General features: G+C 56.2%; 2 protein-coding genes across 5 annotated transcripts in view; one reads left to right on the forward strand and one right to left on the reverse strand.

Moving 5' to 3' along the window:
* Positions 1 to 18,625, forward strand: part of IFT172 (intraflagellar transport 172) — a 37,828-nt gene extending 19,203 nt beyond the window's left edge. The window contains exons 24-48 of one of the 2 annotated variants that reach the window (XM_056487270.1): positions 362 to 482; positions 834 to 978; positions 1,048 to 1,137; positions 1,534 to 1,631; positions 1,863 to 1,998; positions 3,357 to 3,473; positions 4,018 to 4,160; positions 4,753 to 4,846; positions 5,094 to 5,158; positions 5,290 to 5,470; positions 5,944 to 6,053; positions 6,445 to 6,574; positions 7,150 to 7,248; positions 7,592 to 7,701; positions 8,176 to 8,239; positions 8,853 to 8,939; positions 10,741 to 10,857; positions 11,396 to 11,506; positions 12,237 to 12,356; positions 13,683 to 13,778; positions 14,439 to 14,498; positions 15,238 to 15,336; positions 17,316 to 17,469; positions 18,165 to 18,253; positions 18,470 to 18,625. In XM_056487270.1, the coding sequence (XP_056343245.1) occupies positions 362 to 482; positions 834 to 978; positions 1,048 to 1,137; positions 1,534 to 1,631; positions 1,863 to 1,998; positions 3,357 to 3,473; positions 4,018 to 4,160; positions 4,753 to 4,846; positions 5,094 to 5,158; positions 5,290 to 5,470; positions 5,944 to 6,053; positions 6,445 to 6,574; positions 7,150 to 7,248; positions 7,592 to 7,701; positions 8,176 to 8,239; positions 8,853 to 8,939; positions 10,741 to 10,857; positions 11,396 to 11,506; positions 12,237 to 12,356; positions 13,683 to 13,778; positions 14,439 to 14,498; positions 15,238 to 15,336; positions 17,316 to 17,469; positions 18,165 to 18,253; positions 18,470 to 18,559 (2,726 nt within the window). In that variant the 3' untranslated portion in view covers positions 18,560 to 18,625. Of the gene's footprint in view, positions 1 to 361; positions 483 to 833; positions 1,138 to 1,533; positions 1,632 to 1,862; positions 1,999 to 3,356; positions 3,474 to 4,017; positions 4,161 to 4,752; positions 4,847 to 5,093; positions 5,159 to 5,289; positions 5,471 to 5,943; positions 6,054 to 6,444; positions 6,575 to 7,149; positions 7,249 to 7,591; positions 7,702 to 8,175; positions 8,240 to 8,852; positions 8,940 to 10,740; positions 10,858 to 11,395; positions 11,507 to 12,236; positions 12,357 to 13,682; positions 13,779 to 14,438; positions 14,499 to 15,237; positions 15,337 to 17,315; positions 17,470 to 18,164; positions 18,254 to 18,469 lie in introns of both variants that reach the window. The other variant, XM_056487269.1, reaches the window with a different exon arrangement.
* Positions 18,626 to 18,871: 246 nt separating this feature from the next.
* KRTCAP3 (keratinocyte associated protein 3) lies at positions 18,872 to 21,409 on the reverse strand. Of its 3 annotated transcripts, none has more exons than XR_008840083.1 (6): positions 21,166 to 21,409; positions 21,022 to 21,081; positions 20,037 to 20,237; positions 19,727 to 19,925; positions 19,363 to 19,454; positions 18,872 to 19,259 (listed from the first exon to the last, which is right to left on the reverse strand). XR_008840083.1 is itself a non-coding variant. In XM_056487282.1 (6 exons), the coding sequence occupies exons 1-5, from the start codon at positions 21,373 to 21,375 to the stop codon at positions 19,371 to 19,373; spliced, it is 690 nt and encodes a 229-aa protein (XP_056343257.1). In that variant the 5' UTR covers positions 21,376 to 21,407; the 3' UTR covers positions 18,872 to 19,259; positions 19,363 to 19,370. The 3 variants fall into 3 exon arrangements, 2 of the variants coding, with proteins under 2 accessions (XP_056343257.1, XP_056343258.1); XM_056487282.1 differs by having other exon boundaries at positions 19,727 to 19,861; positions 21,166 to 21,407; XM_056487283.1 differs by lacking the exon at positions 19,727 to 19,925 and having other exon boundaries at positions 21,166 to 21,408.
* Positions 21,410 to 21,448: the final 39 nt, after the last annotated feature.

Genomic DNA, 21,448 nt, shown 5'->3' on the forward strand with positions numbered 1-21,448 from the left:
CCTCCCTTCACCCCCAGCAGGAGCCTGGGCTCTGGCCTGGTGGCAACATACTGCCCTGCAGCCTGGAGGTGCCTGGCTGCTCTCACCTCCCATATCATTCAGTGGTTTTCACATAGCTGTACTTGCGCATGCAGTCCCAGGAGAGGGTCTTGTTCCCAAGCCCTTGTCCATGCTGACTAACCAGCGTGGGTTTGACCCAGCTCTCCACAGGCTCTGGGTTGCTGAGTTGGAGCTGGAGTGGCTTAGACAGTCACCATTCCCCTCCCTCTGTGCCACATCCAAGGCCCCTGTTTGCCCCCTGTTTGCCCCCCAGTTGTGCCCCCCTGCTGCCTCAGCCTGACAGCTGCTGTGTCCCCTGCAGCCGTGGAGCTGGCTCGCCTGGCGTTTCCTGCAGAGGTGGTGAAGCTGGAGGAGGCCTGGGGAGACCATCTGGTGCAGCAGAAACAGCTGGATGCTGCTATTAACCATTACATCGAGGCCAGGTGGGAGCAGGGAAGGTGTAAGTGTGAGCAGCAGGTACTGGCAGGGCATAAAGCTGATACCTATGCCTCTGCCAGCCTGAGTGAACCCCCACTACCCCCCTTAGCAGCGCCCCACTTGCTTGTGTGCACCAGCCATTGATGCCTTCTCAGTCTCTCCCAAAATCTTACCCTGCTGATTGCTCTTCCCTCTGTCCCAGTTCTTTCACCCCCTTGACACTGCCAGTTACTCAGCTGCTTTATGCTGCTGTGACTCAGGGAGTGAATCAAGCAGAGCACTCTCGTGTCCCTGGCACAGCTTAGCTCGAGGAGGTGCCTGCTGCCTGGCTCTAAAGCCTGGTGGTTTGATGCCAGGTGCTCAGTTAAGGCCATTGAGGCAGCTCTGGGAGCCCGGCAGTGGAAGAAGGCCATCTACATTTTGGACTTGCAGGACAGACAGACAGCAGCCAAATACTACCTCAAGATTGCCCAGCATTATGCATCTTTACAGGAGTACCAGGTGAGAGCACAGAGCACAGTCCTGCTCCTGTGTCCCTTGGCTGTACTGAGAGTGTGCTTTTCCTGGCAGGTTGCAGAGGAGCTGTACACCAAAGGAGGCCAGAGCAAGGATGCCATCGACATGTACACGCAGGCTGGGCTCTGGGAGCAGGCTCACAAGGTAGAGTCAGGAGCCAAAGCTGCTGTGACCCTCAGCCCACCTGGTGGGGTGTGCCTCCTGTCAGGAGGTGATAGTGCCTTGTGCACCAGTGCCTGATCTTCCCAAATATGCATGCAGGGCCATCCAGCAGCCAGCAAGAAATCCATTCCCAGTGTTCCCATCCTGAGTGTGACCTCCTTTCTCTCACAGCCCCGTGTGGGTGCAGCTCTTGCACAAATGGCCTCTCCAGGAGCTGGTCCTGTGCTTGTGGCAGTGACAAGTGACTGCCCCTTCTTTGCAGAGCATGTGGCACAGATACCTGTTTGTCAGATGGGAGGGAAACATGTTTTCCACTTCTCCTTCCTGTCATGTGTCAGGAAATTGCTGTTCATTTCTGCCCTGTGTTCCTTTTGGCAGCTGGCTCTCAAGTGTATGAGCCAGGAGGATGTGAGTGTGCTGTACATAACCCAGGCCCAGGAGATGGAGAGACAGGGCAAGTACAAAGAAGCAGAGAGGTGAGTTTCTTCCAGTACTGGTATCAGTCCAAAGCTGAGCCTAAAAAATTGTCCATAGTGAGGAGAAGCCCTTTCCTGGGTTGGGAGGAGAATTTGGGACTGAGATTTGGAATGGTCAGAGGAACTTTCTCCACACACAGAGAACTGAAGCTGATTATTTCAGGGTGCAGAAAGACTCCAGGGGCTGGTTAAGTCTTTGGCTGAGCTGTTTGGATCTGCTTGTGTTCCCAGGCTGTATATCACTGTGAATGAGCCTGATTTGGCCATCACCATGTACAAGAAGTGTAAGATGTATGATGAGATGGTTTGCCTGGTAGCCAAGTACCACAAGGACTTACTTGGAGATACTCACCTTCACCTGGGCAAGGTGAGTGCTTCTCATGGCAGGGGATCAGCTAGACCAAGCAGGGGCAGGATCATTCTTACAGACAAGTGTTTGAGATTGCTTAAAAACCAGTGGTGAGGGTATGAGCAAAAGTCAGGTTTAATATTAAGCATCAAAGCACAACGAGTTTGTTGTCAAGATTCACTTTACCACTTACAGGACAGCTAAGGCACAAGAAGGGAAAACAAGAAAGAACAAAACCAAACAAAATACAGGCAATCAAAACAGAAATGAACTGAGAACTACCTGTAGGGGTGTGGGTGTGTGGATATGTGTCTGTGTGTGTGTGTGAGAGACAAAAGATAGTGTGGGCAAGGATAAAGAAGAGCACAGCCTAAAACCTTAACAGCACTGAAACGTGAGAGTGCTTTAACTTAACTTATGCCTTAAGCCTAACAATGTAACATAGGAAAATATTTAACTTACCCCTAACTTAATTTATAGCTTAACCATAACAATCTAACAGAGGAATAACACCTAACAGCATTTAGCCTAACTTATAACTTTGGAGTTATGCTTAGCAGCTCAGCAGAAGGGAAGCACTTAGCAACACTGAGCTTGTAACTTATGTTTAGCAACTTAGCAAAAGAACAACCCATAGCAGCATTTAAGTAAGTTTGTAACTATCACTTAACCTTACTTAGAGGCCTAATTTTCTTAGATATCCAAGATAATTAAACATCTAAGAAAGCCACATTTCCAATTCTCCTGGATTTGCTATAGGATATGTGCATTTTTATGCACCCAGACAGAAGCAGTCAGTGCCTGTAAGGTACCTGTGAAAAATTCCCCCAGAAGTCAGTGAAATCTTCCCTTTGAAGGCCTTTGTATCTCCTGGTGGGTGAAGGATCAGGCCTGGAGGAGTGAGGGTATTGGCCCAGGACACATCATGTTTTGGTGATCCTCCAGGCAGAGCAAACCTGAGGCTTTGCTGGCTCTGAGAGGTGTCCCCTCCCCGAGGAAGATTGCTGCTCTGTGGTTTCAGGACAGCTCAGAAGGATCTCATTTTGGACTGCTGTTTATAGGGTCACAAGAGAGTGGGTTTCAGTCATAACCATGTTTCATCCTGGCCAGAGTTTGGGTTGGCTTTTTCTTTGAAAGTGTGAGAGCAGGAATGTTATGCCAGTCAGGCAAGAGGAATATTTTCCAAGGCTGGTCATAGGGACAGCAGCAGTTCCTGGGAGTAGACAGTCCTGTTCCTGAAAGCTCAGGAGGAGCTGAGTCCAGGAGCTGTTTTCAGGGCCAAGGCCTAAGAAGCATTTCTCAGATGTCAGTGCAGCCTGGGAGCAGGAGGGGAGTGCAGCCCCACAGTGTCACCGTGTCTCTGCCTCTGACTGCAGGAGCTGGAGGCAGAGGGGCGCCTGCAGGAGGCTGAGTACCACTACCTGGAAGCCAAGGACTGGAAGAGCACAGTGAACATGTACAGAGTGAATGACATGTGGGAGGAAGCATACAGGGTAATAACAGTCACTCACAGCTCCCCCTGTGCAGGCTCTGGCTAGGGGGTCCTGGTGGGAAGTGCTTTGTCTCTGTTCACTGCAGGATCAGAACATTTGCTGTGCACTTCCCAGCCTCAGAGCTGCCTCAGCCCTGGAGCCTGAGGCCTCCCAGCCTGCAGCACTGCAGCCCAAAAGCAGGGTTTGAGCCTTGGCCCTCTGCTGTGCTGCCTTCCTCCAGGCACAGCTCTGCCCCTGAGCTCCTCCCAGCTCAGAGGTGCTGCCCTGGCCACAGCCCAGCCCTGCTGTCCTCAGCCTGGCCCTGGCTGCTGGGGTCAGTTCTGCTGGGCAGGCAGTGATGTGGGCTGTGCTGGGGCTGCAGCTCTTGTGCTGCACTGTGTGCCTCTGTCTCACTCTCCCACTCAGAGTGCATGACACTGCTGGTTGCAGAAGGGTTAGCTGGGAGGGAACAGATGGTTTTGGTTGTTGGCAGGCAGCACACGAGAGGGGCTCAGTCTGCTGAAGGTGAAACAGATACACTGGGTTCTTCCTTTTCTTTGCACAGGTGGCCAAGGCACACGGGGGTGCAAACTCCCATAAGCATGTGGCCTATCTGTGGGCAAAGAGCCTGGGTGGAGAGGCAGCTGTGAAACTCCTCAGCAAGTTTGGGCTTCTGGAGATGGCCATTGACCATGCAACAGACACGGGGTACGCAGGTGCCTCTGCCCAGCACTCCCTCCCTTCTGCCTAACCACAGAAAAAACGTGTGCCAAGATAACTGTGTGCCTATGGTAGCTGCAGGTCCAGAAAATGGCACATCTTCCCACCCCACCATGCTTCAAACAGGCCTTCCACATCCTTGCACATCCCACTTCTCATCTTTGTGTCGGTCTCTGAAATGCCAAGTCTGAGCTGGGCAGGCAAATGCAGTTTGTACCTTCAGCTCTGCAGGGGAAGGCTTGTGAGAGCCTCTGAGCAAGAGAGGTACTCCTCATGGCACCATGAGTAACTGCCTGCCACAAGAGCTTTGGCCCTGCTCTGCAGCTGGCCATTCATTACTGCTCTTGCCAAGGCTCCTTGGCTCCTGCATCGGGCTCTAAGAGCAGGTTTGAAGGAGCCAGATTTCCTTACTGGGGACTCTAAAAGCTCCTGGTCAGGAACAGGAGGAACAGGCAGTGATAATTCACTTGGGACTCCCTGTGTTCCCCTCTCTCCTCTCCAGTGTCTTGTGCTCTTCTGGATGTCTTGTTCTTGATGAAGGTATAGTCTCACAGCACAGAGCTTCTGTCTTCCATTGCAGGGTCTTTGAATTTGCTTTTGAGCTGGCCCGCCTCTCCATGAAGCAGAAGATGCCAGACATCCACCTGAAGTATGCCATGTTCCTGGAAGATGAGGTAATTTTCTCCCTGGAACAGGGACAGGTTCTTTAGTCCCTCAGGTGACTGAGGAGCTGTCCGTGGGCTGCTGCAGCAGTCACAGTTCTGGCTGCAGTCCCTGCGTGTCCAGAGGGCTCCATGGTGACAGCACCAAGCTCCACACACTTCTGTTTCATAAATCCTCCCTGCCTTGCAGTAGTAGTGGACGTCACGAGATGATACCAGAACAGGAAGGTGTGCAAACAAGTCACTTCTTCTCCTCTAGGGCAAATTTGAAGAGGCTGAAGGAGAGTTCATTAAAGCTGGGAAGCCCAAGGAGGCTGTGCTGATGTATGTGTCCTCCACATCCTGGCCTGCTGCATCTGCTCTCTCCTTGCAGTGCCAGCCTGGTTGCCTCTCCAGCCCTGGGCTGCTCCTTGTCATCCTTGTTCCATCTCATGTCCCTGTTAATCTCACCCCAGGTTTGTGCATAACCAGAACTGGGACGCTGCACAGCGTGTGGCTGAGGCTCATGACCCAGGCAGCGTGGCTGATGTGCTTGTTGGACAGGCACAGTTTGCCTTTGAGCAGAGGGAGTTCCAGAAGGCAGAGGCCTTCCTGCTGCGAGCACAGAGACCTGAGCTGGCCATAAAGTACTATAAGGTGAGTGCAGTCTGTGAAACATCCTTGTCTTCCTCACTGGTCTAGATGAAGGAGTGAAATTCACCTCCCAGCTCCCCCTGTCAGCTCAGTAGCCAAAGAGAAACCATTTACTTAGGGTTTCCAAGGAACTTAATTCTGGCCTGAGCACTGAACCAGTGGATTTCACATCATAGCTTCTCACTCTGACAGGTCTGGAGGGTGTGGCCTGCTGGAATACAGGTGGTCCTTGGGGTAGCACAAGTGGGTGCATTTGGAGGCCAGAGGTGGCTGGGATGGATGAGCGTGTTCCCCTGAGCTCAGGAGGGCAGGTGCACGGACATAGGTTCTGTTTTGGGGGAGGGAAGAGCTGGGTGGTGCTGCTGTGGTTGGTTCTTGGAGTCAGTCCTCTGGAAGGATGGCCTGAGGGGATGGTGGTTAGGTGGTGGCAGCAGTGTGGGGGCCCTGGTGCAGCGTGTGCCGCTGTGCCTGTGCAGGAGGCTGGCATGTGGAGCGAGGCCCTGCGCATCTGCAGGGAGTACCTGCCGGGTCGGCTGGGAGAGCTGCAGGAGGAGTGTGGCAGAGAGGCTGCCAGGAAAGGCTCCAGGTAAGAGTGCTGTCATCAGCCTGCAGGAAATAGCTGGGAGATCTTCCCCATGGCCATTTTGCTGATGCCTTACAGAGACAGGCTGATGGGATCCCTGACACCCACTTGTTCCCTTTTGAGGGCTCTGGATTTCTTACTGCACAGGTTTCCTGTCATCCTTCCTTATTGCTCTGGGAGGCTTCTTTCTGCTATCCACGGTCTCCCAGATGGCATCTTGGCACACTCACAAATCTCCATGGTCTCCTGTACTGCCATTGCCTCTCCCCAGGGTCCTCACACTGTTCATGTTCTCTGCCACGTGCTCTGTCTGAGCTCCCTGCCCACAGCCTACAGCCCATGTGCAGGCTTTCTGGCAGGTGCAGTGCTGCTCACAGCCTGATTCCTCCTGCAGTGGAGCTGAGGGGCTGCTGGAGCAGGCCCGGCAGTGGGAGCAGTCGGGGGAGTACGCCAGGGCAGTGGACTGCTACCTGAAGGTGCGGGACCCCAGCAGCAGTGTCCTGGTGGAGAAGTGCTTACTGAAGGTAAGAGGGGTGTGCTTCCCCTCTCCTGCTCTTCTGCCTGGAAGCTGTACCCCTGGCTGGGTGCACCTCAGGGATCTCTGTCACTGCAGGGCACAGGAGAGGCTGCAGGCTGCAGTGACTGCAGGGCTGAAAGCCTTCAGGGTTCTCTGGAGCCATGGCAGGCTGTGCTTGTCCTGCATGGTGCTGCCCCCTTGCTCTGGCTCCACTGCCTGTGGCAGGCCCGTGTCTGTGTGCCCACAGCTCCCTGCACTGAAGAGCTGCACTTCATGGCTCAGCCTGGCCCCTTCTTGTGCTCCGTGCCACCAGCCTTTGTGCTGTGCTCTTGCTCACACTTCTCACTCACACCCATGTCCTTGTACCAGCTTCAACAACTGTGTCCTTGTCTGATCTTCTGTGTGTGAAAGTAGCTGGGCTTTGCTCCTCTGACTTGCCAAAACAACCTGCCATTTCTCCCCTTTCTCCATCACTTAAGTGTTTCCAACTCTCAGTCTTTTAGCTGCGTCTGTGCACTTCCATCTTCATCTCACTCTCCCACCATTTTTATCAATTGAGCTGCTGACAATTTCTCGTCACAGGCTGCTGAGTTGGCTGTGAAATTCTTGGATCAGTCACAGAGCATGGAAGTGACACGGACTGTGGCTCCTCAGCTGGTGGCCATGAAGAAATACAGTATGGTGAGACCTGGCTCCTGCCCCCAGACTGCTGGAGAAGTAGTGGCACTGGAAAGGAGAGCTCCGTAAAAGGAGGTCAAGTCACATCCTGGGGTGATGGGTGGATGGATGGCCTTATCTAGAGGCAGGCCATGCAGAATCTTTGAGGAGGATGACACAGGGGGATGAATCAAGTCTTGGGATAGTGTGAGAGACACAGGCCTTGGGAGGAGGCAGGAAGCAGAGGAGAGGCTTATTTTTTGGGCAGAGACTTTGTGTTGTGTCTGGTGGTCCAGCACCAGCTTCAGCCTGGAGGCAGGGAGCCCCTGGGGTTGTGTCTGCCATGGAGCTGTCTCTGGCCCTGCAGGCAGCTGAGCTCTACCTGAACTTGGATCTTGTCCGAGAAGCTGTTGATGCCTTCATTGAAGGGGAGGAGTGGAGCAAAGCCAAGCACGTGGCCAAGGAGTTTGACCCCAGGTATGCCCTGAGCTTCACAAGCTATGCCCTTCTTGCTCCCTCTGCCACCCCAGGCTGATCCCTTGTCCTGTCTGTGGCCCCTGGGTTTCCTGGGTTCTCCCCACAGTGTCCCTCCCAGGCTTGACTGGGTACATTATCCACTGCTACCCTTCCCAAGCCATTTAACATTCTGACACTTTCCTGTTGCCACACATGCCACAGAAATTGTTATCCCCTTTTGTTTCAGCCTTATCCCTATCTGCCTTTCCCTTGCCATAATTCTGTGTAAGCATTTCTTTCTGAAAGCCCTGTGATCCCTTGTTCCCCTCCCAAATTACACTGCTCAGACCCTTTCCTTCCCCATCCCTCTGTGCACCAGCAGCCTGCTAGCAGGGCAGCACAGCTGGAAGTCTGCTGGTGCCAAAGTTGAATCCAGCCTCTGCACTGATGCAAGACATGAGTCTTGCTGCCTTTTGGGATTCTTTCTACCCACAGGTCAGAGGAGTACGTGGACCAGCGTTATAAGGAGTACTTGAAAAGACAAGGGAAGGTGGATTCAGTACGTATTTGGGATGTCTCACAGGCTAGGGAGTGGTGGCAGGACCTGTGCAGATCCTTGAGGCCTTTCTTATGGGCCTTTTGCCTGACTGTGAGCAGGAGTGAGAAGTCTGTGTGTGCCTGTGAGCCATGGCTACTGCATGCCAGACCACAAAATCAAAGAAGGCTTTGGGTGAGAAAGGACCTTAGAGCTTATCTCAAGCTCCTCTCATTCCACCCCCTGCTTCAGGCAGGGACACCCTGCACTAGGTTGGGTTGCTCCAAGCACACTTTGCTGGGTCATGTCCAATTTGTTGTCACCAGCACCCCCTAAGCCCTCCTCTGGGCTGTTCTCCATCCATTCTCCACCCAGGCTGCCTTTGTGCATGGGGTTGCTCTGACCCAGGTGCAGCACCTGTGGCCTTTCTCACCTTCATAAGGTTCTCAGGGGCCAACCTCTGCAGCCTGACCAGGTCCCTCTAATGGAAGGTGGGTCACACAAGCTCTGTGGTTTCCTGCCATGGAGGGGAAGAGACTGTGTCTGGGAGAAAAAGGCATGGGTGACCTGATGCCTGTGTGGATGTGAGCAGGAAACCTGGCCTGCAGAGTGAATTTATGGCTGTTTCCATCCTCAGCTGGTGGGAATTGATGTCATGGCAGCTCTGGACATATATGCAAAGCAGGAGCAGTGGGAAAAGTGCCTGGAAGTCGCAGCTAAGCAGGTGAGTGCTTGTGTGAGCCCTCAGGGACAGAGCTGGGCTCCTGGAGCCCTGGAGGGGGTGGGCAGCATGCAGAGCCACTGCAAGGCTCAGGCAGCACCACACCGCTGTCCCCATGGCCAGTCAGGCTGAGTGGGGCGGTGCTAGTGCCTGGAAGGATATTGTGTTTAAATTTCGTGATTAATGGAGCATTGGAAGAAGCTAAATGAGTTGTTTGGGCTGGAAGTAATTGGCACCATGGAAACAAGGATTTGTGGAAGAAAGCCTTCTTTATCTTCTTGAGAGCACTGGTGTCAGTCAGAATGAGACATCCTAGTCAGAAAAGCAAATTTGATATTTTTTCAGTTTTACTGACCTGAAACTAACAAAATTACCTCAGCAGAGTAATAAAATGGAGAAAAGCAAAATGAAACTATTTTACAGTGCTCTTTCAAGGCAGTAGCAGGAGAAGCCAGCTCTCAATTGCCAGGATGTACTTTGATGGTTTGTATTCAGTGGCTGTTGGTGGGTGATTGGTTATTGAACAGTTATTGGTTCAATAGCTGTTGGTAGTGGAGGTAACCAAGGACAGGCAGTTCTTTTGGGTAAGGTATTGGTTTAGATTGAATAACAGGGCAGCCTTGGCAACAGTGTCTGCAGTTAGTGGGGACATCACAGCTTGTCCTCAGGCCAGCACTGAAGCCTTGGAAAAGCACTGGGAGTGTCTGGGACTGTGGTTTTATAACTTTGCTTCCAAAACCTAAGTGTGGGTTCTACTAGAGTGAGCTTGGTGTCTCTTAGTTGTGGGCTTCTCTGTGATGCAGAAGGTCTCTGTTGTAGTCATTGTCCTCTTGGGAGGCTCCCCTATTGATATTCTGCTTTTCAGGAGCCACAGAGAATAACTGCACACTCCATTTGATGGGAAATAATCGGTTTATTGTAGTGGCACAAAGCCACACTGAGTCTAAGAGCATCTTGGTGTCTGCTCGTGCCTCTGAGAGCATTAGCAGGACCCTTCCCTGTAGCCAGTGCAGAATATAATCACTTTGACTCAGCTGCTCTGCAGTGATTATACAGCAAAAAATGGTACATTTATCACAACAGATCACATACCAGACTTAATCTTTATCCCAAGCTGTTCTGAACATGATGTTTTGAGTTCTGGATATCTGCTGGGACACTGGTCTTTTTTCTGCATAATAAACTTGCTTCCATTGCTCAGTTTTTACCAGGATTGCACATTTTGTGCCATTTTCTTCCTCTCATTGCTATATTTATGCATGTGTGAAGCAGGTCCTTCCTCACCTGAGGCCAGCAGCAGTCCTCAGCAGTGTCTCTGTGCTCAGCACAGGCATGAGCAGCACTCAAGTCTGCAGTCCTGGAGCTGGGACAGCTTGTGGATAATGGACTAGAGCAGCTTGTAAATTACAAATATCTTTACCCAGAGTTTTATTTACTTTCTTTGTTGCACTAAGGGCTGCTTTACAGTTGGTAGTCAAGTTGGCACATAGTAGAGGTGCTGCATCCTTGGCAAGTGGTGAACAGCTGGAAAACAGCTGCATTTGCAGGTGTGGAGGATCAGCACAGCATCATCTAGCCAAGATAAAGGTGTCAGCAGGGCCCAGATTAAGCCCAGGTGTGCCCAGGGCAGGCTGGCTCTGATTGCCTGTTCCACCCTGCGGGACTCAGGTGGGGGGAGCTGTGCACACACGGCCGGTCCAGCCCCTCCAGGTGGCCAGTGCTCAGTCCCTGAGTCCCTGCAGTGTGTCCCCGAGTCCCTGCAGTGTGTCCCTGAGTCCTGCTGTGTGTCCCTGTCGTCCTGCAGGGCTACCAGGTGCTGCACAAGTACGTGGCTCTGCACGCCACACAGCTCATCTGTGGGGGCAGCTGGGACAGAGCCCTGCACCTGTACGTGCAGCACGGAGCCCCTGCCAGCCCCCAGGTGAGGGAGGGGAGGGACAGCCCCAGGTGAGGGAGGGGGGCAGCCCCAGGTGGATGAGTGATGGGGGCAGCCCCAGGTGAGTGATGGGGGCAGCCCCAGGTGAGGGAGGGAGGGGGCAGCCTCAGGTGAGGGAGAGGGAGGGGGCAGCCCCCGGGCTGGGTGTGATCTGTGCTCCCAGCCTGGCCTGGCACTGCCTCGTGCTCAGCACCTCCAGCCCTGCAGTGGGTTCTTGCAGGGGGCTGAAGGAATCTCCCAGTGTGTTCTCCATGGGAGGGAGCAGGGGGAGTTGAGTGTTTGTGTTTTGAGCACCAAGTTCAGAAGCAAAGGAACCATTTGCCTCTCTGAGAGCACTGGCTGCAGGAGGCATCCTTCCCTCCCATCCTGTTTCCCTGCCTTGTCCCAGCACCCTGCCCAGCCAGTGATGGCAGCACTGCCACTCTGGGACCATCTGCTTGGCCTGTGCTGGGCAGCAGGAGGGCTCCAGGGTGCACTGACTCCCCGTCTGCCTCCTCGCACACTTCTCTCCTTTCTGCTGCAGAATTTCAACATTTACAAGCGTCTCTTTGTGGAGATGGTGAATGCTGCTGGCATGAACTGTGCTGAGGCATACTCCAGCTGGGCTGACCTGCGGGACATGCTCCTCAGCCTGGTGAGTGTGGCCATGGCCACCCCTGCCTGGTCAGCCCCGGCCCCCAGCGCTTCCTGGCTGAGCAGGGAGAGCCAGTCTCAGCAGGTGACACGGGCAAGTTCTCAGAACACAGGCTAAGGAGGTGTGCACAGTAGGAAAGCAGGGTCCTGTCAAGTGGGTGTGGCTGAGCAAGAGAAGGCAGAGCAGACCCTGTGTCCAGGCCAAATCCTCGGGAAGGGTCTGGCCTTTGGCCCTTTCAGAGCTCAGGTGTCACTGTGACAGGGGAGCTGTTGTGTCCTCCTCTTGTCCTACACCATATTCAGCATGGGCAAAGCACAGAGCTACTGAGCCTGGGAAAGATGAGTCCTCCGCATCTCCCCATGGATGCTTGGAGCCTTTTGCTCCTCACTCCTGTCCAGAACACCTCAGCCAGAGCCCGTGATTCCCTTATCTCTGTTCCTGTCCCACAAATACCTACTTAGAGCATAAGCAAAATCAAAAACTCCTCCCTTTGTCCATCCAGACTCACACCTGCTTCCAGTGCTGGCTGTTGTTGCAGTACTGGTGACTTTCCCTGGCTCTCACAGCTCCTTCCTCAGCTTGCTTTCAGACCCAGAGCACCCAAGGTCCAGCCCTTGTTCAGTCCCAGACATGTTCCAGATCCTTCTCTCTCGTGACTTGCCTGTCTCATGTGGATGAAGAATGTCCTCGTGCTCTCCTGATCTCAGCTCCTCTCATTTTCTCTCCTCAGTGTGAAAACTTAGCGAAGTCCAGCGAGGCAAGCCCTGAGGCACGTGAGGAGTTTGAGAGGATGCTGCTGATCTCCCACTACTGCGCCACCCGCTCTGCTGCACAGGGCCTGCAGCAGCTGGTGAGGCTCTGGAGCTCCTCTGCCAGGCTGGGGAGCACCAGGGGATTTGCAGGTTCAGGGCTATTCATAGGCTACTCCACAAATCACACATCATGGATGCATGAGAAGGGGACTGCAATAATCTGGGGCCCACCACTAGCAGGTAGAACTGTAGATGGTTTTTCCTACTTGTCGTGGGTATTGCCTCAGCCTCTGTGGCTGAGCTGTAAACCAGGGGAGGAGCTGGTCCTTGTGAGAGCAGAGGTGCCAGTAGAAAATCAGGGATCACTAAAGATCTGGTCTTCCCAAGAGAGGAAAGGCTTCCTCTGCTCTCCTGGGCTCCAAGAGCTGCTGGACTTCACACAGGCTTTGGCAGGTACTGGTCCTGTGGCTGGGCCTCCTGGGGGGCTCTGGGAGCTCATTGACCTGTGTGGGGGCATCACAAGGCCCTGTGACTGTTTTGGAGTCTTGTGTGTGCTGGCATTTGTTCTTGGTCCCCATGCTGAAGTCTTGGTCCATGTGGGATTGTGGAATTGTTCTAGAGCTCTGGATGGATCTGGGACTGGAGTTGTGATGGAAAAGGCTAGGAAAAGGAAAAGGGCCTCACTGAAAGCCACAGGGAAGACTGGGGCTTCCCCGTGGCTCTGTGTGGATGCTGGGGGTGCAGAAACAGGTCAGACAGCAAGAGCCAAGTCTGATGTCTTGGAAACCTGTACAGATCTCCACAGCTGTTGAGGAATGTTGAGGAGCTGGGCAGTCTTAATTGGGGCTGTGAAAAAGGGGTGGCCTTGACAGTTCTTGTGTGGCAATGTGTATCTGGCAGCAGAAAAGTGAAATTGCCCTTCAATTCCTCACCTCTGCTCCAAAATTCTTACATAATTGCATACAAGAAAACATTTATTGAGACTGTGGCTGGAATAGGTTTCTTGGAGAGGTTGGAGAGTCTCCATTCCTTGAGATGGTCGAAACCTGACCAGGCATGTTCCTGACCCAGGCATGTAGCTGCCTCTGCCTTGACTGGGGCTAGGGGCAGGATTTGGGAGCCGCCAGCAATGTCAAGCCAGCAGTGCCTTCCAGCCTCACCTGTTCTGTGACCTAGATGGAGAATGTTTGGGTGTGGCTTCTAGTGAGAAAAACAGCAAGGTTTATAAAGCCAAGGAATTTCACTCTCAGGTGATGGTCCTGTATGTTCTGTACTGAGGGAACTCAGGGCCAGGACTGAAGTTTTTGACCTTTTTTACGTGTAGGGCGTGTATGGGTGCTGGGTCCTTGCTGTGAGTCTGGGGTGATCTCTTCCAGCCTCTTTTCTTTGCTGAATGCTGTGGCTTTGCTGTGCTGTGTCCCCAGGACACCGTGGCTGCCCAGCTGTCCATTTCCCTGCTGCGCCACACGGACCTGCTCCCTGCAGACAAGGCTTTCTACGAGGCTGGGATGGCTGCCAGGGTAAGAGCTGCCTGCCACTGCACCAGAGGAGGACACAGGGCACCCTGGGCTCAGGGATTCTCCCTTTATCTTCCCAAATCCTCCCTTGGCTGCTGCACTCTGCCACTGGAGGCTGTTCCTCAAGCAGTGGCCGGACCTCAGCCAGTGAGCAGATGGGACCTGCAGACCCAGGGCTGGACAGAGGCCATTTATGGCTCTGTTGTGTGGATGTGAGACTGCTCAGCTCTGCTCTGCACCACCCAAGTGTCTGACAGTCTGCCTGGGAGCTGAGACACATGGCAAGGACAGCAGCATGTCCTCGCTGCCTGGACATGGCTGTGCAATAGTAGAATCATGGAATGGTGGGAAGGAACCTTAGAGCTCATCTTGTTCCATCCCCTGCCGTGGCAAGGGCACCTCCCACCAGACCAGGCTGCTCCAAGCCCATCCAGCTGGTCATGATGCCTTGTCCATTCTGTGGAACAGCCTGTGGCAGCCTGTGCAGCTGCTTGTCCGAGGGCTTCAGTCTTTGGGGATGGCAAGTGGAATGTGCAACCTGCTTGTCCATTCCCTGCTGCAGGCAGGGCACTGTGGCACAAACAGAGCCACATCTTCCCAGCCATGGCTCTGAGGCTGTGAGGATGAGCTGCCCATCTCACTCAGGGTTCCTCTCCACACCAGGCAGTCAGCTGGGAGAACATGGCATTTGTGTTCCTGAACCGCTTCCTGGACCTCTCAGATGTGAGTGTGGGCCGTGGGGAGGGCTGTCTCTCTAAGGTGGCACTGGGCTGCTGGGCCACCACAGACCCCAGCCTGGCCAGGGCACACCTGAGTGCAGCACACTGGAGCTTGTACTGTGAGAGAGCCCCTGAACTCTGCCCAGTGTGTGTCTGGAGGGCCCTGGGCACCCTCACACTACCTGTGGGAGGAGCTGCCATGCAGGGCACCTGCACAGCCCTGGCCAGGCCACCCTGGGCGTGCCAGTGCCACTGAGCACATGGCAGCAAAGAGCACATTGGCCTGACAATTTATGCCTGAAATCCTCGTGGCTGCAGATGCCATTACAGCTTTCAAGGTGATCTCACTCAAGTTGTTCCAAGAGAAGAAAAACTACTTGGGAGGTGGAGGCCGTGGCCCAGCACTCTGGCCACTGTGATAGAAGACTCAGGAGTCCCCTCAGTCCCTTCCTTGACCAGCAGGTTGGCAGTCAGAAACACCAAACCCAAGGGAGCTGACAGACCTCACTGTGCCAGACTCCAAGTGCTGTCAGCAGCTGGGGGAAAACAAAAGCACCCAATTACACCTTTCCCTCTTTGAGGCCACCTGGATAGGGCATTGTCTGAGAGACACTGCAGAGTGTGGTCAGGCATGACAGGAGGGCCTGGTCCCCACAGCAGGAACAGGCAGGAGCATCCTCTCATGAATTGAACTGTGAGCTCTGGAGCTGGCATTGCCCAGTGCTCTACCCTTTCTTTCCCAGGCCATTGAAGAAGGAAACCTGGATTCCCTGGACCATTCTGATTTTCAGGGGACAGACATTCCCTTTGAAGTGCCACTTCCAGCCCATCAGCACGTGCCTGTGAGTGTCACCTGTCTTCTTCAGCTCTTCACTGTGAGCAGTGATGCAGCTTCAGGGCCCTTTGAACAAGGATTGGGGTGAGGCTGGGATTGCATAGACTGCAGGGGATGGAAATGGACCCAGAGCTGCCAGCTTCTCCCTGTCCCCCCACTGCTTGCATGCACACACACAGACAAACGTGCACACACACACACACACACACACACACACACACACACACTCTCCAGCACCACTGTGCACTGTGCAGGTGTGTGCTGTGTATGTGTGCTGTGTGTGTGTGTGTGTGTGTGTGTGTGTGTGTGTGTGTGTGTGTGTGTGTGTGTGTGCTGTGCTGTGTGTGCTCTGTGTGCTCTGTGTGCTGTGTGTGTGTGTGCTGTGTGTGTGTGTGCTCTGTGTGCTGTGTGTATGCTGTGTGCTGTGTGTGCTCTGTGTGCTGTGTGTGCTGTGCTGTGTGTGCTGTGTGTGTGTGTGCTGTGTGTGTGTGGTGTGTGTGCTGTGTGTGTGTGTGTGTGTGCTCTGTGTGCTCTGTGTGCTGTGTGTATGCTGTGTGTGCTGTGTGTGTGTGTGCTCTGTGTGCTGTGTGTGCTGTGTATGTGCTGTGCTGTGTGTGCTCTGTGTGTGCTGTGTGTGTGTGCTGTGTGTGTGTGCTGTGTGTTGTGTGTGCTGTGTGTGTGTGCTGTGTGTGTGTGTGTGTGCTGTGCTGTGTGCTGTGTGTGCTGTGTGTGTGTGCTCTGTGTGCTCTGTGTGCTGTGTGTGTGTGTGTGTCTGTGCTGTGTGTGTCTGTGCTGTGTGTGTCTGTGCTGTGTGTGTGTGCTCTGTGTGCTCTGTGTGCTGTGTGTGTGTGTGTGCTGTGCTGTGTGCTGTGTGTGTGTGCTCTGTGTGCTGTGTGCTCTGTGTGCTGTGTGTGTGTGTGTCTGTGCTGTGTGTGTCTGTGCTGTGTGCTGTGTGTGTGTGCTCTGTGTGCTATGTGTGCTCTGTGTGCTCTGTGTGCTCTGTGTGCTGTGTGTGTGTGTGCTGTGTGTGTGCTGTGCTGTGTGTGTGTGCTGTGTGTGTGTGTGTGCTGTGTGTGGGTGCTGTGTGTGTGTGCTCTGTGTGCTCTGTGTGCTGTGTGTGTGTGTGTGTGTGCTGTGTGTGTGCTGTGCTGTGTGCTGTGTGTGTGTGCTCTGTGTGCTCTGTGTGCTGTGTGTGTGCATGCTGTGTGTGTGCCGTGCTGTGTGCTGTGTGTGTGTGTGTGTCTGTGCGTGTGTGTGTGTGCTGTGTGTGTGTGTGTGTGCTGTGCTGTGTGCTGTGTGTGTGTGCTGTGTGTGCTGTGTGTGCTCTGTGTGCTGTGTGTGTGTGTCTGTGCTGTGTGTGTCTGTGCTGTGTGTGTGTGTGCTGTGTGTGCTCTGTGTGCTCTGTGTGCTGTGTGTGCTGTGTGTGCTGTGTGTGTGTGTGTGCTGTGCTGTGTGTGTCTGTGCTGTGTGTGTGTGCTGTGTGTGTGTGTGTGCTGTGCTGTGTGCTGTGTGTGTGTGCTCTGTGTGCTCTGTGTGCTCTGTGTGCTGTGTGTGTGTGTGTGTGTGCTGTGTGTGTGTCTGTGCTGTGTGTGTCTGTGCTGTGTGTGTGTGCTGTGCTGTGTGCTCTGTGTGCTGTGTGTGTGTGTGTGTGTGTGTGTGCTGTGTGTGTGTGTGTGTGCTGTGCTGTGTGCTGTGTGTGCTGTGTGTGTGTGCTCTGTGTGCTCTGTGTGCTGTGTGTGTGTGCTCTGTGTGCTGTGTGTGTGTGTGTCTGTGGTGTGTCTGTGCTGTGTGTGTGTGCTGTGCTGTGTGCTCTGTGTGCTGTGTGTGTGTGTGTGTGTGTGCTGTGTGTGTGCTGTGCTGTGTGCTGTGTGTGTTCCGTGCCCATCAGGCACGCCCATGCCCTGCTCTCCCCTGTGCTCCCTGCTGCTGGGGGCTGCAGCTGTGCAGCAGCAGTGCAGTTCCAGGCCGTGCTTGGCCTTCCTGCAGGAGGAGCAGCGGGAGGAGGCGAGGGACTGGGTGCTGACCATGTCCATGGACCAGCGGCTGGAGCAGGCGCTGCCGCGGGACGAGCGCGGCGCCTTCGAAGCCTCCCTGGTGGCAGCGGGGACCGGGCTGCGCTCCCTGCCCTGCCTGCTGACAGGTGAGCTCGGGGCCCTGCAGGGAGGGGGGCAGCCTGCAGGCTGGCTCTGGCTAAGAGCAGGGGAGAGACTATGCCTGTGCAGAACCAGCTCTGCTGGAGGAGACAGGGCTCGTTTTTACTGTGGGGGTGAGTGAGCACTGGAGCAGGTTGCACTGAGGTTGTGAGATCACCGTCCTTAGAGATAGTCAGAAGCTGTCGGGACACAGCCCTGGGCTGGGTGGCCCTGCCTGAGCAGGGAGTTGAACCATACAGACCCCAGAGCAATTCTGACCTCAGTCACTCTGTGGTCCAGTGATGGCTCAGGCTGGCACAGCTCTGCCTACGGGCTCCAGGCTGGCCAGCACAAGACTGGGCAGCACCTGATCCTGCTCTGAAGTGCAGGACTTAAAAAGGATCAGAGAAAGGGGAACAGGAGTGGGCACCAGGAACAGGGCTCTGGCTCCAAAAGTCAGGAGCTGGGTGCCATCACTGGACCTACTCAGGTGTCATTGCCCAAGGGCAGATCAGCCTTTTTGTTCATTTGATCCCAGCACTTTGGACACCCCTTCTTCATTTTGGTCTCCTGGAGACCAAGGCAGCATTATTCCCCCCACTGTGCTGTGGGGGCAGCCCCAGCTACAGCACAGGGAAGGGGGCACCAAGTGAGAGGCTGCTGTGGGGCTCAGCTTGGTCTGAATGTGTCACTTTGTGCCCAGGGTACCCAGTGCTGAGAAACACAATTGAGTTGAGGCCAGGTCGAGAAGTGAAGAAGGATGTGTGGTACAAATTCGTGATGGCTGTCAAGGTGAGCCAGAACCCCAGAGGCAGGTGTGGGTGGGGTTCAGCCCCTCATGCTGAAAGAGCAGCATCCTGCTGGGTGAGGATTGTCCCCGGACACTTCACTGTGCTCTCCTGGCAGTGCTGCTTGGTGGGTGGTAACAGACCCAGTCCTGCCAGCCCACGGGTGCCCTCAGGCAGCCCTGTGCCCCCTTCCAGTGCCAAGGCCTCTCTCTTTCTGCAGACATCCCACAGCCCTGCAGGCCAGGATGTGATCGAGTTCCTCCGACGGTGGTGTGGGGGGCTCCCAAGCACCAGCCTCTCATTCCAGTGAGCAGAACTGTGGCAGCTTTCAGCCTGTTCCTCAGCACCTTCCACATCCAATAAACATGTTATCTCAGCCCTGCAGTGCTCCGTTTGCCAGGGGCTGCCGAGCCCAGAACACCTGCATCTGCTGGGCACAGGGCTGTAAACCCCGCACCTGTTCTCAACCCCCACATCCATGGGTGACTTTGACACTGAGGCCACGGCTCTGTCAACTTCCCTGTGCTTGGGGAGTGGCAAGCACAGAGATGGGCTCACAGAGTAGCTGCAGTTTCCTTCCCAACCAGCACTCACCTGGCAGAGCCACTCAGAACAGCCAGCGTGAAAAGGAAAATTTGTTTATTCAAGAAAATGAGAGATCCATATGATGGGGAATCTTCCCCTTCTGTTCCCTGACATGTCTGAGCATAGGCACAGCCAGCTGCCCTGCCTGCAATGGCACCAGGACTTGGGCCCAGCACCTCTGCCCAGCCCATCTCTGCTGACAGAAACCAACGCAGCCTTCAGGACAGCAGGAAGGGCCTGGCAGCTTGGGGAGGGGATGGCAGAGCATGTGGGGCCCAGGCAGCTGCAGGCTCTGTCCCAGCTGGGGGCAGGGGGCAAGGCACACCCCTCACCCCTGCAGCCCACCTTACACACACCAACCCTGCAGAAGGTGTGACAGCACCTCGCCCCGACCCTGCTGGGTCACAGCACTGCTGCAGCACCACCTGGGAGCAGAGGAGCAGGTGTGAGTGCCAGGCTGTGCTGCAGGGCCCAGCATCACCCTGACTGCTCCTCCTGGCCCACGCACCGTCCACGTGCTGCACTCACCTCTCCAGCTATGCAGGAGACTCAGCAAGTCCTGCCAGGAGCTGCTGCCTCTCACGGAGTGGCTTCTCCATTGCTGTACTTGGCCTGGCCAGCTAGAGAGAAAAAAAAAAAAAAGACAGAAGTATAGGGTGGCAAGGACATGATGGGCAGTTCTTACAAAAAAAAAGAACAGGCTTGGCTCCTGGGGAATAAGAAGAGGGTCCCTGTGCAACTCCCCATGGAATGGGGCAGGTCTGGCACTTAGGCTGGCTAGAAGAGGTTCCAACTCAGCACCCCCCACTACTGCCCAGCAGAACCCAAATGCAGCACAAAGGCAGCAGTCATGGGGAGATACAGGGAGCTCTGTCCCTCCCAGCCGGGTTACCTGCTGTGTGCCATAGCTGCGTGCACAGGGCCAGAGGCCCCGGAAGAGCAGAGCCACCAAGCAGCTCCGGCCCGAGAGCACGGCTTCTGCAGCTGCCAGCAGCAGGGAGGGGATCCAGAGCGCCAGGGCTGTGTCCTGCAGAGCAAGGGGCAGAGGAGCGTGGGCACTGCACCGGCTGCCTGAACACACTCAGCAGAGACTGTGACAGCAGAGGAAAGAAGGGGGAGGGAGAGGGAGAATGAAAAGAAAGACGAGAGGAAGCAGAAAGAGGCCGGTGTGGGGAGCGGCGTGTGCGGCACCCCTGACTCACGTAGATGCGCGTGGTGTTGAAGGGACAGTCGTTGGTGGCGATGGCCGCGCGGGCGTCCAGAGGCAGCGCCGAGCTGTTGCAGCCCCTGACCAGGTGCGTGCCCCGGCTGTGCACCGTGAGGGCCACGGCCAGCGCCAGCCCCACGCTGCACGCCGTGGACAGCAGGCAGTTTAGCAGCGACACGCTCAGCAGGGCCCAGTGCTGCGGGTGGCAAGAACACGAGTGGGACCGGCAGGAGCACGGGGAAGGCTCGGGCCGGGCACCTCTGCAGAGCTGCTCCCAAAGGAGCACACAGCACCTCTCGTCTCTTGCAGGACGGTTCAGCCTTGCCCTCGGATAAGGCTCTCGCACCTTTCCCATCCTTCCCAACCTGTGAGCTCGGCACCGCCGGACTACCCTCGGGCTCCCCACTCAGGCTCATCCCACCCCGTACCCGGCTCTCCTGGTGCCCGGCTCATCCCGCCCCGTACGCGGCTCTCCCCGTGCCCGGCTCTCCGCGCCCCGTGTCCGGCTCATCCCGCCCCGTGCCCGGTTCATCCCCTCCCGTGTCCGGATCATCCCCTCCCGTGCCCGGCTCATCCCGCCCGTGCCCGGCTCATCCCGCCCCGTACCCGGCTCTCCCCGCCCCGGCCCGGCTCATCCCGCCCCGTGCCCGGCTCTCTGCGCCCCCGTGTCCGGCTCATCCCCTCCCGTGCCCGGCTCTCTGCGCCCCCGTGTCCGGCTCATCCCGCCCCGTGCCCGCCCACCCGGCAGCCCACGCGGGACCCCCGGCCAGGCCCGGCCGCAGCGGCGCCGCCGGAGCGCCCCTGCCCGGGGACGGTGCCGCCGCCCCCCGGAACGGCCGAGCCCGGCACAGGCGGCACCTGCAGCGCCGCAGCCGCGGCCGAGGCGGAAGGAGCCCGCGGGGCCAAGGTCCAGGGGAGCGGCTGCCGGGCCCGGCCCGCCGGGGCCCCCCGCCCGCCCGCCCGCCGGCGCCGGCACTCACCAGGGCCGCCCGCGACAGGTTGTGCGACACCAGGATGGCCACGATGCCCGCGGCGATGCTCTGCGGGGAGAGCCGCGCTCAGCAGCGCCCGGCCGGGCAGGCAGCGCCGGGCCCGCCGCCCCCGCCCGGTCCCGCCGCGCTCACCAGCAGCCCCGAGCACACCGACACCACGTTGGCCGCCGCGTACTCGGGGGTGCCGGCGCGCCGGGCGCCGGCCACGTGCCGCAGCACCGAGCCGTGCACGATGGCGCCCAGCACCAGGCTGCCGTGGCCCAGCACGATCAGCCCCAGCCCGGTGCGCATCAGCCGCCGCGGCTCCGCCAGCGCGCCCCGGCCCCGCCGGCCCCCGGCCATGGCCGCCGCCGCCGCCGCGCTCCGCCCCGGGCACGGCCCGCCCGCCCGCCCCGCCCCGCAACAGGCGCCACTC

Source organism: Oenanthe melanoleuca, chromosome 3, assembly GCF_029582105.1.
Source record: "Oenanthe melanoleuca isolate GR-GAL-2019-014 chromosome 3, OMel1.0, whole genome shotgun sequence".
NCBI classification, from domain to species: domain Eukaryota; kingdom Metazoa; phylum Chordata; class Aves; order Passeriformes; family Muscicapidae; genus Oenanthe; species Oenanthe melanoleuca.